This window comes from Ictalurus punctatus, chromosome 27 (genome assembly GCF_001660625.3).
Source record: "Ictalurus punctatus breed USDA103 chromosome 27, Coco_2.0, whole genome shotgun sequence".
In the NCBI taxonomy this organism is placed as follows: domain Eukaryota; kingdom Metazoa; phylum Chordata; class Actinopteri; order Siluriformes; family Ictaluridae; genus Ictalurus; species Ictalurus punctatus.
This window is the reverse complement of record NC_030442.2, coordinates 12097501-12111958: the sequence shown is the minus strand read 5'-3', so window position 1 is coordinate 12111958 and position 14458 is coordinate 12097501. Positions and strand designations below refer to the sequence as shown.

The 14458-nt window shown below is 41.6% G+C and overlaps 1 protein-coding gene across 2 annotated transcripts in view; it reads right to left on the bottom strand.

The window, feature by feature from the left end:
• Nucleotides 1–14458, bottom strand: part of pias1a (protein inhibitor of activated STAT, 1a) — a 54974-nt gene that overhangs the window by 17797 nt on the left and 22719 nt on the right. For both annotated transcript variants that reach the window (XM_017459213.3, XM_017459214.3), the window contains exon 2: nt 9324–9762. In XM_017459213.3, coding sequence (XP_017314702.1) covers nt 9324–9762 — 439 coding nt within the window. The remainder of the gene's footprint in view (nt 1–9323; nt 9763–14458) is intronic.

Below are 14458 nucleotides of genomic sequence, written 5' to 3'. Positions count from 1 at the left end.
ACCATTAATCATGCAACTACAAAACGGGCAAGCAAATTCTGGAAGCAGCTAAAAAATAGCAACCTGTGCTTGTATCGTTATAAAGCTCCGCAGAGCGTTTTGCTTCTTGCCAGAAGCTGAGCAAAGAAAACATTTCCTTCACTGAGCTGGTGTGCCGTTATTCATATACCAGCCTACGGTTTGACCAAAGGTTTGTGGACACCTGACCTTCACAACCGTATGTGCTTGTTGAATGTGCCATTACAATGCAGTGTCCCTTTGCTGTTATAATAATCTCCACTCTTTTGGAGCGGGATAGTGAGGATTTGTGACCATTTAGCCTCAAGAGCGTTACCGAGGTCAGGCGTTGATGTTGGGCAAGCAGGCCTGGCGTGCGGTCGGCATTTCAAATGATTCTAAAGGTGTTCAGTGGGGTTGAGGTCACGGCTCTGTGCAGGACACTGGAGTTCATCTACACCAACTGTGGCAACCCATGTGTTCATGGAGCTTGCTTTGTGCATAGGGGCATTGTCATGCTGGAACATGTTTGGGCTTCTTAGTTCCAGAGACGGGAAATTGTAATGCTTCATTATTAAAAAGACATTCTAAACAACTGTATGCTCCAAACTTTGCGGCAACAGTTTGGGGAAGAACTAAATAAGGGTGCAGCAGTCAGGTGTGGTTCACATTTAAGCATATAGTGTACATTAATCTTCACTGACACTCACGGACACCTCACCAACAAGTTTGACCAGTTTGACCGATTTTAACTTCATGTTCTTTAATATTAACATGCTCTATAATCTCAGCTGTGGCTATACCTTTTATCACGCCAGTGACTTGGATCTGAATTGAATTGTATATGAATTTGAGAAAGTGAGAGAACAGGAGGGTGAGTGAGTGAGTAAGAAAGGAATGAGTGAGGGGAAGAGGCATGAAATGAAGATGTGATTATGAGAAGACGGAAGAGAGAGTGCAACTGGTTAAAAGAACATGGCGACCGTCTTCTCCAAACTCTGCTGAGCTTTCCTGGAAATCTGATCACGTGACCACTGCACCTTTCACTGAAGGACAACACACAATCTGCCCCTAACCAAACAAGCACAAATCAGTGTTAGAATGGCAAATGTAAAGAGTTACTATCTGTAACTTAAAGCACATATGAGCGTGCACACACACACACACACACCCACACACACCTGCTCTGTGTTTATATGACAAATAAACAGCCTAAAATATCCAGATCTACTGCAAACACTACTCTCTCTCTCTCTCTCTCACACACACACCTGCTTCAGTGCACAGCATAGCAAATAATACATGCACACACACACTCCATGATGTTTTCACACAAAATAAGATAGAGAAAGAGAGCGAGAGAGAAACAGAAAGAGAGAGAGAGAGAAAGGGAGTGAGAGAGAGAGAGAGAGAGAGAGAGAGAGAGAGAGAGAGAGAGAGAGAGCTTCCATGTCTCCGAGGTGTTGTTATGATGGCAATTACTGTCTATTTGCATATTCACCAAGGCCCACTAATGAAAGGGCAAAATAGGTGCACATACACACACATACACACAATATGTTTCCCACTCTTATTCCTCCTCCCTCTCATTCTTTGCAGCCCCTTTGTCATATGTCACAGGTGCAATTAATGAACCTGCAGAGGAGGCTTGACAACACATAATTACACTGATGTGCATTCTCTCAAGCAGGGAGAGAAAAAGCGACTGAGAGCGTCGGACAGACAGAAAGAGAGAGACAGAGCAACACGTCACACTGTAGCAACATGTCACTTCCTGAGAGACAGCAAGTGACATCCTCATCATTCCCATCTCCAATTCTAACCATTATGAGTGTTTTTCCTGCTGACACATTTTGTGGCATTATTGCTATTTTATATTCTGCTATTGGTGTTAACAAACTATTCTCCGATAATCTGTCGCACAGTCATACCAAGAAAGCCCTTATACTCAACTGTGCAGAACAGAACTGAGAGAGAAAGCGTGGGAGAGACAGAACAAGCAAGAAACTGAAAGAGAGAAAGAAGGAATGGTAGGTGAAAGAGACAGCCAGGCAGAGAGAGAGAGAGAGAGAGAGAGAGAGAGAGAGAGAGAAGTGACAGACATGAGAGCAAGAGAGAGGGACAGTAGTAAGGCTGAACAAGAAAAGAAATGAGAATTATTGGAAGGGAAGCGAGTAAGACAGAAATTGGGAGAGGAAGGAGAGAGGTGAAGGAGAGAAACAGAGAAGTGAGAAAAGGGGAAGACAGGAAGTGAAAGAGGAAGAAGAAATGAGCAGAGAAAAACAGAAGAAATGAGCAGAGAAAAACAGAAGAAATGAGCAGAGAAAAACAGAAGAAATGAGCAGAGAAAAACAGTAGGATATAGAGACAAGACAAGAGGGAGAAAGAGACAAAAAGAAACGAAACTGGGAGAAATGGAGAAAAGGGAAAATACAGAAGAAAATGAGAGAGAGAGAGAGAGAGAGAGAGAGAGAGAGAAAATAGTGCCCTATGTCTCTCTCTGCCTGAGCTGGAGTTAAAAATAGCCGTGTCATCTCTGCCATCTGATGTGTTATTACAATGGGATGAGGAGTTGAAGCGAAGGCCACATGTGTTTCAGTCTGAAAGGAACAAAAGTACCTCTTTATCTCTTCTCACATTTCTCTCTTCTCTTTATAACCTGTCTGTGAGTGTGTGTGTGTGTGTGTGTGTGTGTGTGTGTCAGTTCTCTGATCGCAACAGATCTGCCATTATTTAAGCTCATTATCGTCATATCATTAGATATATAAAGCAATGAAAACCCTTAGCTCTGGTTGCTGTGTGTTTCTTCACCGAAAGAACTGCATGCATTTTTAGCACCTTTGCATTCTCATCATGTTGTCCAGAGAAACAATTCAATACATTCAGCGTAAAAAATAAGCAGTTTGTTAGGCTTTTAAATTTTAGCCCCCTCGGTGTGTGTGTGTTGTGTTCTAGCTGCAGAGTTCAGTGTGTTGATGGCATGGTACATAGCAGACTATGATGTAAGAGTTAATCACTATTTTTAGGTGAAGAGAGATTACGTGTGGCTGAGTTGATAAGAGGCTGCTGTGTGTGTGTATGTATGCAGTGTGTGTGTGTGTGTGTGTGTGTGTGTGTGTGTGTGTGTGTGTGTGTGTGTGTGTGTGTGCACGCAGGGCAAAGCAGTAGTTTATTTGGCACTGCGTGTGCATGTGTGAGTAGGCTGTGATGAAGAACAGCTAGTAGTTAACCAACCCAAGACACATCAACTTCTGAAAATTGTTCAAGGCGACTGACTGTCTGTGTTTGTAAATCTTTCTGTAATGGAAGGAACACGGTCTAAAATGCAATGAGTTATACACTTTTACTTTTAATAACACACACACACACACACACACACACACACACACTCTTGCATGAAAACATCCATCACAGTGAAAACACTGCTTTCATGTTGTGTAGCCAAGAAATTTGTTGTTGTGTATCTAAACTTCTGGCATCCAAGTTCACACAGCACTGACTCGACACAGAATGTAGAACTGAGACATGATTCAGATTACACCAACTTGATGGATACTGACAGGCACAGAGGACACACCTCCTTCACTGGGACTGACAGGCACAGAGGACATGCCTCCTTCACTGAAACTGACAGGCACAAAGGACACCTACTTCACTGGGACTGACAGACACAGAGGACATGCCTCCTTCACTGGGACTGACAGGCACAGAGGACACACCTCCTTCACTGGGACTGACAGGCATAGAGGACACGCCTCCTTCACTGAAACTGACAGGCACAAAGGACACCTACTTCACTGGGACTGACAGACACAGAGGACATGCCTCCTTCACTGGGACTGACAGGCACAGAGGACACACCTCCTTCACTGGGACTGACAGGCACAGAGGACATGCCTCCTTCACTGGGACTGACAGGCATAGAGGACACGCCTCCTTCATTGAGACTGACAAGCATAGAGGACACGCCTCCTTCATTGAGACTGACAGGCATAGAAGACTCGCCTCCTTCACTAGGACTGAGAGGCACAGAGGACACGCCTCCTTCATTAGGACTGACAGGCACAGAGGACACGCCTCTTTCACTAGGACTGACAGGCACAGAGGACATGCCTCCTTTACTAGGACCGACAGGCACAGAGGACACGCCTCCTTCATTAGGACTGACAGGCACAGAGGACACGCCTCCTTCACTAGGACTGACAGGCACAGAGGACACGCCTCCTTCATTAGGACTGACAGGCACAGAGGACACGCCTCTTTCACTAGGACTGACAGGCACAGAGGACATGCCTCTTTCACTAGGACTGACAGGCACAGAGGACACGCCTCTTTCACTAGGACTGACAGGCACAGAGGACATGCCTCCTTCACTAGGACTGACAGGCACAGAGGACACGCCTCCTTCATTAGGACTGACAGGCACAGAGGACACGCCTCTTTCACTAGGACTGACAGGCACAGAGGACATGCCTCTTTCACTAGGACTGACAGGCACAGAGGACATGCCTCTTTCACTAGGACTGACAGGCACAGAGGACACGCCTCCTTCACCTCACTGTGCCTCACGGCTCGGTTTAGCAGCTCACGTTTATAAAAATGTGTACTGCTGCCCAAAACACACAGTATTTTGATGCACTTCCTGCAGTTGGGTTGATTTCAGGGCTGAGATCTGATCAGCCAAATGCAAATGCAAAAGCGTGCTCTGTTTACACACAAGGGGTAACAGTGTTCCTGTCTGTATTATTCATAATCAAATTCATAATGAAAAACTGCCAGTGAAAAGTAAAACTTAGTCAAAGTAAAACTTCTGACAAAGAACAAATCATCTCTAGCGTAACACATCTACGAATGCATTAAAGCTAGAATTCATGAAAGCGATTAAACGTGAACAAGCCTTGTGCTTCAGATCATCATACAAACACCGCAATATTGATCTTGGCAACGTGCCTGCAATTGTCATATCACTTCATATCATTCAAGAACAAGAAGTTCATTTATGGAAGCACTTTTAGATCCAATTATGGATCCTACCAGCAGTGGTCTTCCTTTACTGGGTAAACAACACTGAGGGGGAAAATGAGTGATGTATGCATGGCGTGCTAATAGCGCTAATGAGAACAGAATAATGAGGAAAAGAATTTCAAAATGCAGCGCTGAAGAGCAAGACAGGGAAAGAGACAGCGAGAGAAACAAACAGAGGCAGACTGTGTTTGTGGTGCGAAGAGAAAGATTTCCTCTTGTAAAACATTCTGCAATCCAGAGGAAGATAAAATGTGACTTAGTTAAAGCGTTCGGATACGTATAATCTAAAGATTCATTTTTAACCGTCGATTTGTACGCATTTAATGGGCCCGCTTACATTTTCACGCGCATATCTGAAAGCAATAATGTACAGCGATCCACATTAAGTGTGCCTCCTATTTTCACACACATCTGCACGTATCAGCAAATCCAACCATCACATTTAATGAAAATCTTGTGTAGTGGGGACGGCGATGTAATAAAGCGCCTGCTCAAATCTGTTTGTGGAAATGAGAATAGGAAAGCATGGCTTAAAACCAGAATGAGAAATTTCCGAGAGGTTCATGTCTCCATCTCTTACACCATTCAGCGCTAATAGGTGTATTATAACACCAAGCTAACGTTCGTTGTTTAGCCCATTTCCTGGATTCACACAGGAAGTGTAACACGAGTGTGCGTTCGATCCACACTATACGCTTCATTTTTATCAAGAAAACTAATGTACAGCTGTGTCGATAAAGGGGTCAGTCATCCGTAATGACAGTTTTTTTACCGCTTGGAAATGACTTTCACGGCAGTGCAAACACATCTGTATAAAACGAATTGTTTTAACGTTGCACGGTCACGACTCGTCTCTTTATATTACGATTTTTAGCGGAACGTTCGATTCAACTGATATATATAGCGCTTTTAACGGTGGACGTTTTCACAAAGCGGCTTTACAGAAATCTGGATATAGATCGAAATTTGTCACTCATGAGCAAGCCAGAGGTGACGGTGGCAAGGAAAAATTCCCCGAGACAACACGAGGAAGAAACCTTTAGTGGAACGAGACTCAAAAAGGAATCCATCATCTACCGGGTGACAGCAGATAGTGTGATTATGAGTCATTACTCATCCACAGCTGTATGTAATCATGCAGTGCTACATGTGTTGATTTCTTTAGAGTTTTCGCTTCAACTGACAGGATATTTTCGCGAGATCAAATCTGGTGTTCATCCAACCAGGACAGTTCCAGACACATGTAGAATCTTTGCCAAGGTGCATTGAAGCTGTTCTGGTGAATCATCATAGCCCAACACCTTACTTACACACATGTTTTTCCTTTTAATTTGTCCACGGTGTACGTTAATAAAAGAGCGTGTTTATACCTGGTTAAATTAATAAAATGAAAACTAATCTTTTTTTTTTTTTTTTTTAAGATCTCTATGAAATTCATTTGAGTCTTTTGAGATCGCTAGTTGAGCAGGGAGAGCGTTTATTTTAATGTGCTTTACTTTTGATCCACTAATCAGTGAGTGCACTGATGCTAATGTTTACTAAAACCTCACCTCTGGCTTGTGTGTGTGTGTGTGTGTGTGTGTGTGTATTTTCTGCAGGCAGTCAGATCTCTGGAAAGAGAGTGTTAACTGTGCTTTTGCTCCATGTGTGTATTCTAGAAAGAGCTGGCAGTGTGATGCTGGATTGTACTGAGCTTTATTGTTACTGGCAGAATGGAAGAAGAGCTCAGGTGTGTGAACCTGCGGTTTCATCACTCTTCATGCAAATGAAAGAGAGAGAAAGAGAGAGAGAGAGAGAGAGAGAAACACTGATGGAGAGATTTTGTTACAGCAAAATTAATCTCTGAGCTACACATGCTCAGAAACCAACTACTGCTCTGATCATTTCACCGGACAATCGTACACACGCCACACACTGCTTATTTACTCCATTTCTAATTCACCTTACTGTATTTTATTTCATTTTATGGCAATAATGTATATAATTACTGTAACCTTTATACGTTTGTCCTACACTGGCACCTTGCATTTTGTCACTTTATTTTCTTTTTTTACTTATTTTTGTAATTATTACTATTTTTTATGATTATTCCTGTTATCATTTTTATTTGATGTTATTCTATTATGAATATTATTTTTGTTTTTTAAATTCGCCTTTCTTATCGACAGTGATGATTTGGCAATATTGTGTGTACGCAATCGTGCCAATAAAGTACTTTGAATTGAATTGAGGAAAAATTGAGAGAGACAAAGAGAGAGAAAGAAGGAGAGAGGCATAGGTGGATAGAAGCAAGGGGGATGGGAAAGGAGGTGAGAGAGAGGGGAGCGAGAGAGAGCGAGAGAGAGAGAGAGAGAGAGAGAGAGAGAGAGAGAAGGGGAACAGAGAAGTGGAGAAACAATGTAGGTGGGGAAGGGAAAGAAAGAGAGAGAACGAGAGAGAGAGATGGGGCACAGAGTAGTGGAGAATCAATGTAGGTGGGGAAGGGAAAGAAGGTGAGAGGGGGAGAGAGAGAGAGAGAGAGAGATGGGGCACAGAGAAGTGGAGAAACAATGTAGGTGGGGATGGGAAAGAAGGTGGGGGGGGGGGAGAGAGAGAGAGAGAGAGAGAGATGGGGCATAGAGAAGTGGAGAAACAATGTAGGTGGGGATGGGAAAGAAGGTGAGGGGGGGGAGAGAGAGAGAGAGAGAGAGAGAGAGAGAGAGAGATGGGGCACAGAGAGGTGGAGAAACAATGTAGGTGGGGAAGGGAAAGAAGGAAGGAAAGAACGAGAGAGATGTACAATGTTCTAATTTCATCACAGACTATGCAGATGGCAGCGTGAGAAATGAGGCTGAAGCAGAGACAGGAAGACAAACAGAGATGGCGAAGAAGAGAGTGAGGATCACGCATGAGAAAGAGTGAGAGAATAAAATAGAAGGTGTGGGTGAGATGTGCAGATTAAACTCAGTGAAAATGAACAGAAAGCTGCTAAGCACATTAAAATGCTAATGTGGGGGAATATGGACACGTCTGCGCTGCCCAGTTCCTGCCACACACACACCAACATGATATGTAACAGTGTGTCATAGTATTGTACCGTCTGTAACATAGCAGACACGAGTCTCTGGCAAATGAGACACAATATGCCTCGATGAAGAGAGAAAAATATGGGAATTCCACTGAAATACATTATATACTGTATCGTATGCTGGAGCTTGTTCAATTGCAAAGTGTCTTGCACTCTGCAGAGGTTTATCATCGGTGGAGGAGATGTTAATATATTAATGTACACGCACACACACACACACAGAGTATACAAGAGCGTGTGTGTGTGTGCCTCTAGAGCGTTATTTATATCCACTAATTTTCCGTCCCTATAATAGCAATAAATTGGTGAATCAGGTCTTTAATTAGTTTTGTTAGACAAAGCTGAGATATGATGTTCTACGCATAATGACACATCAAACTGTCTGAGTCACATTCACAACCTACTCGTCTGTGCTTATTTGTAATGGATAAATAATTCAATATGGTTTGTATTTAGTTAGTTTTGGGGTGAATTAGCCGATCTGTGTTGAAATGCGGTGACAAAAATAGTCCACATCCACAAATGTGGGTTGTAAGAAATGGGACAGGGTGTTTAAGTCTGCACATGAAGTCAGGAATATACCAGTTTTCCTCCATCGTCCGTGCTAAGAGACGGTCCTGAGAAATGGCAATAGAAAGTAATTTTGGTGCAATGTGGGCGCAGGCGTGACCGTTTCAGACCACAAAAATAGCAAACGGATAAGAACGAGAGAAGAACTGGTTTACGCCCAACCACCAAATGATCGTTAAGTTACACTTGTGCTTGAACGAATATAGACTATTACATATACAATGTTAAAGAGCCTTTAATTAACACAAACAAAAAGTACAAGATATTTTAAGATATTTGTTGTGCTATAGGTGATGCTGATGGAAAATATGCTGTCATGGATGTGACTCGTGACTCAGCCCCATGACATTTACTGAAACCGGAGATGGCAGAGATCATGTGGTTAAATACTGTGTGAATTCATTGGAATAAGAATTAAGAGTAACTGAAGAATTAAATAATAATCCTATCCGCAAACTCCAACATCAGCCTTAAAACAGGGCTCTCTCGGTTCCTCTCTTTCTAACACTACAATATGTCAGTCTCAGATGGGAGATATTTGATGGATGAATGATAATATTTCCTTAAAAGTTCCAGTTAAAGCGGTTAAATATTGACCTGTGTGATTTAAAGTGACTTTCTAATGAAATACTGGTACGTGTCTATAACGCAGACACGCTCTTACCGAGGCTGGTGGGCTTGATGAGCTCGTCGAGCACGTCGTAGAAGGGCAGCCTCTGCAGTTTGACGTCGGGGTGGACAGGGTGGAGCGTGGAGGGCAGGTGGGGCAGCGTCAGCTCATGCTTGGGCCCCAGGAGCGATATGGGCAGCAGTGGGGAAGTGGGTGAGGCGTGACCATCAAACGGCAGCTGGGTGAGGCCGCTGGGCAGTGATATGGTGGGCGCGTGCACCCCCTGCAGGGCCAGCTCGGCTGGCGAGAGCAGTTTAGTGGGGAAGCGGCGCCTGTACAGCTCCTTGATCTTCATGTGTACGGCCGGACTGCAGCCAGCCTTCAGCAGGTGTAGCGCTTTGGTCAGCAGCTCGTGCTTCCGGCCGTGCTTATTGCGCCCGGCGTAGCCCAGAAGAACCTGCAGCTCCGACACGCGCAGGCTCATTACCATTTGCTGCAGGACAGAAACAGGACAGTTTGGTTTAACAGGTAAGCTCAAAACTGAGTACACAAACTAAAAGAGAGATTTTAAATTTTAGGTCCCAACACACAGGAAGGAAGAATCACAAATGCCTTCCTGTCCGACACAGTGGAACGAACACAGTCAATCCCTCCAGCATTTCATGAAATGAACGCAAAATCGAGCAAACTCCGCAATATTTGGAGGAGCCCGCAATTTTCCTAACTTACTGCAGATTTGGGCCAAGACGCGTCATGTGACGTCAACACAACGCATTCAGCCAAAGCCCACTCCGGTTCACTTGCAGCAAACATTTACAGCTAAAAAGGACTCATTTACCAACAAACATCACTGCGAAAGACCGTGCAGAACAATTTAGTGTAATTGCGATTCTGCAAATTCAATGAGCTTTTCTCAAAAAAAAAAAAAAAAAAAAAAAAAAAAAAAAAAAAGCACAAAAAAACTCTCGTAAAAACTCTCGAGTATTTTTGCCCGCAACAACCACAAAAAAACAAAAACAACTCCTGTACGGACTGCACAATGCACTACAGAACACTGTTAAGTTTTCAGCCATGATAAAGTCACTCCAATATGTGTGTAATGAAAATAATTAACTACCATACATGTACAAACACTTTCGATACATTGTGCATTGTTTTTTTTTTTACATTTAAATGAAAATAAGCATGTCAAATAATGCGCAATTATTCAGGCCGCCTTTTTCTACCCCAAATATCGTTTATCCGTGAAGTTTAGAAAACGTTCACATTAGCAATACAGTATATGGGATTAGGGCCGGGCGATATGATATATGATATCAATACTGTGACGAATTAGATCTATGCATGATTCTGAGATAACAGTAATCACAGTTTCATAACAGCAACAACCTCTCACTGGAAACAACTGAGAAGATGTTAATTACGTCAAATAGGTGCACCCTGTCGTTTTCATTTAATATTTAAGTGGCTTTTAAATTCAGAATAATGAAAGCTAATTTTTGTGGGGAAAAATATGTCTCAGAAAATCGATCTACTGGAGTGAACATTCATGTAGAGAGAACGACACACACACACACACACACACACACACACACACACACACAAGCTGCAGAATAACATCATCACACTTCTGTAGCATGACTCACCCAGGACAGGCCAGAATGTTTACCCACCAAACACAGACTATAGACCCCCTCCACCCATCTCTCTCTCTCACACACACACACACACACACACACACACACACACAAATGCCATTGCACAAACACAGACATCCCTATATACAAACAGGCTCTATAGATGAAACACAAACAAGGGAGCCACAAAAAATAGACCTATACTAAATCTAACACACACACACACACACACACACACACACACACACCCAGAGAAGCACAATCGCTGCAATCTTGTGAGCTGGACAATGAAATATGCATGAAGAGAACACAAGACTGCAGAACACACATACACAAACACACCCTCACTCACACACACACATAAACACACCCTCACTCACACACACATAAACACACGCTCACTCACACACACATAAACACACCCTCACTCACACACACATAAACACACCCACACAAAAGCATCATTTTATAACCTAAAGCTTAAAAAAACATCATTTTTTGGACACATTTTTATTCTCAAATAAATAACATACATACACACCTGGAAAACATTATATGCATGCACCATTATTACTCATTTTAAGGCCTATCATCTGCGCGCGCACACACACACACACACACACACACACACACACACAGAGAGAGAGAGAGAGGTCTGTGTGGTCACTTGTTTGACTCAAGCTCATCTGTGTTTAAAGTTAGTCTGCATAGGTTTCTGTCTGATTTTAGTTCTGGCAAAAATCGGTGAACACTATACACACACACACAACACACACAGGTTCTGCGCCTCAACCACAAGTTCTAGCATTTTACATCTGTTTACTCCCAGAAGTTAAAAGAGAGAGCGTTGCATTTAAAGATTTCTTTTTAATCTGTGGTGCGGGAACCTAACAGGCATTCTGATTACAACCTGAACTGATTAGACTTGCATCTGTTTCACTACGGCATGGGGCTATTCAAAATCTCGAGCGAATCCTGACCGTCACTGTACGAGGAAATCACACTTCACTAGCACGGATTTAGACATCTTCAGGCAGGATGACTGTTTTAACCACCGCATTTGTTATCCAACATGATCTCTGCAGAAAGGCAGCCTAGGCAAGATTACAAAGCAAATAAAACACACAATTTCCACATCATTTAGATGAAATATATTTATGGTTTGGTAAAGCAGAAGTGTTGATGTATATTACAGGGAAAAAAAACCCTAGTTTGGCCAAAAGCTATGTTTTTCCTTTTGTCTGTTTGTCAGAATTCAGCCACATTGACATATGACGGGTTTTCCCAGATGACAATATAAATATTATAGATAGCACGAATCCAGGACCTATACGAGGCCATCACCTGCAAAACACGGTGGCTTGAATATCAGTGGGGGGAAAATGAATGAATTTGATCCTAATCCTGCAACAAATGGAAAAGATTGAAATTGGATTTTAAAAATAAATAAATAAATAAACAGACTAAAAGGCCTAAAAGTAGTCCTGTCACAATAACTACTTTTGTAGGAAGATACATTGTCCCAGAAATACAACGCCAATTCCAAAAAAGTTGGGACGCTGTGTAAAATGTAAATAAAAACGGAATGCAGTGATTAGCAAATCTCATAAACCCAAACGTTATTCACAATAAAACATATCAAATGTGTAAACTGAGGAAACGTACCGTTTAAAGAAAAAAACAAGGTCATTTTGAATTTGATGGCCGCAACGTGTGTCAAAAAAGTTGGGACGGGGCAACAAAAGACTGGAAAAGTAAGTGTTACTAAAAAGAAACAGCTGGAGGTTAACTGGGAACAGGTCAGTAATATGATTGGGTATAAACAGAGTATCTTAGAGAGGCAGAATCTTACAGAAGTTAAGATGGGCAGACGTTAACCAAGCTGCGAAAACCTGCATTAACTTAGTTTTATTTTATAAACTTATATTTTTCTTAAAATGGTGCATTTCCTCAGTTTAAACATTTGATCTGTTTCCTGTGTTCTATTGTGAATAACGTGTGTTTATGAGATTTGCAGATCACTGCATTCTGTTTTTATTTGCATTTTAAACAGCGCCCCAACTTTTTTGGAATCGGGGCTGTAATAAACGAGATCATCATCATTTTAAGACCATTTTATTCCGCTGATATGACGATAATATAATAGAAATAATGCAAGTGCACTCTTTCAAAGAGCAATGAACTTTTAATTCTTAAGAATATTCAGACATCGTAATGGCAAGAACTTTTTATACCCTAAATAAATGAAACAAATATAATAAAGCCACACAAACAAAACAATAAACAAAATGGACTGTAATACAATCTTGTGAATTCTTTATGCCTAAGTTCTTCATTGTCTGTGTTTTAGTGCGCTGTTAAGAAAAGAATGTATTCACAACATGACTTACCGTCCTAGCGTGTTACTGAAGTTCAGCCTCACTTGTGCGTGACGTTGTAATATTAGGTCTATGTTGTGTAAATGTCTGATTAATCTCATATGTGTATAGGATGTGTTTGGGTGAGTTCATTAACCCGTTTGTAAAGCACTTCAGTTTAACGCTGTTCATTTTTTCTGCTTCAGAAAGCATTGTTAGTACAATGTTAATATCTTGCGTGTAATTTTTTCAGCAGCATGTTTTCATTCCAATCCGCACTAAGTCTTACTACACATCTTAAATGGGTTTTTATGTTTTCGCATTAGTATGTGCATTTTTATCTTAAATCCTATGAATATTCAAGGTTCGAATTTTAATTTGACAACCCTAGAGCAGACGAGAGGACAGGAACAGCGCGGATGGCTAAAATGTTAGTGACATTCATTCTAATGTAAACAAACACTCATGTAAACACAGTGGGCGACATCGAGGTCAGCAAAAATGATCGAGGTGGTCGTGCCCACGAACTGTACTATAAATCGATGATGTAATCATCATGACAGGCCTATATAAAATACTTACATATAAAAACACTTAATTGTTTGTTTTTTTTTGAGGCTAGGATTCATTTTTATCATATTTATGTTTTACAATTTATTACATTTGCAGTGTAAGTGATTTTCTGCAAGTCATGGTTTAGCGATGTATTTTTTCCCTGTACTTGTAAGTGTTTAAAATATTTAAAATCTTAGTAGTTTTTAAAGAAAAAATATCAGATGGGTTTCGGAATTGGCTAATATTAAGCGTCAGTAAAGAAAAAGTGGTATTGTGAGATCTCAGATAAATACATCATTACTAAACGTATTCACAGGCTGTTTAATGTTTTTTCTGAGGATAGAAACATCCGCCAAACCCTCTGACACCACATTGAAACCCATCTTTATCTTCTAAACAATCATCTGACCAATCATCTTTCTCATGAGCTTCATATTTATTTATCTGGCAGATGCTTTTATCCAAAGTGGCTTGCATTTGAGACACGGTGAGACAGGATGCAGACACTGAGCTGAACAGTTAAACATCATGTCCGGGGGTTTAACAGCGCCTCTCTGGTTTTTGAACTAGAAATCTTCAAATCACTAATCCAGAACAACAGCCAGTCTTACAGCCCTAATCCACGCCAACACGTGCTTCC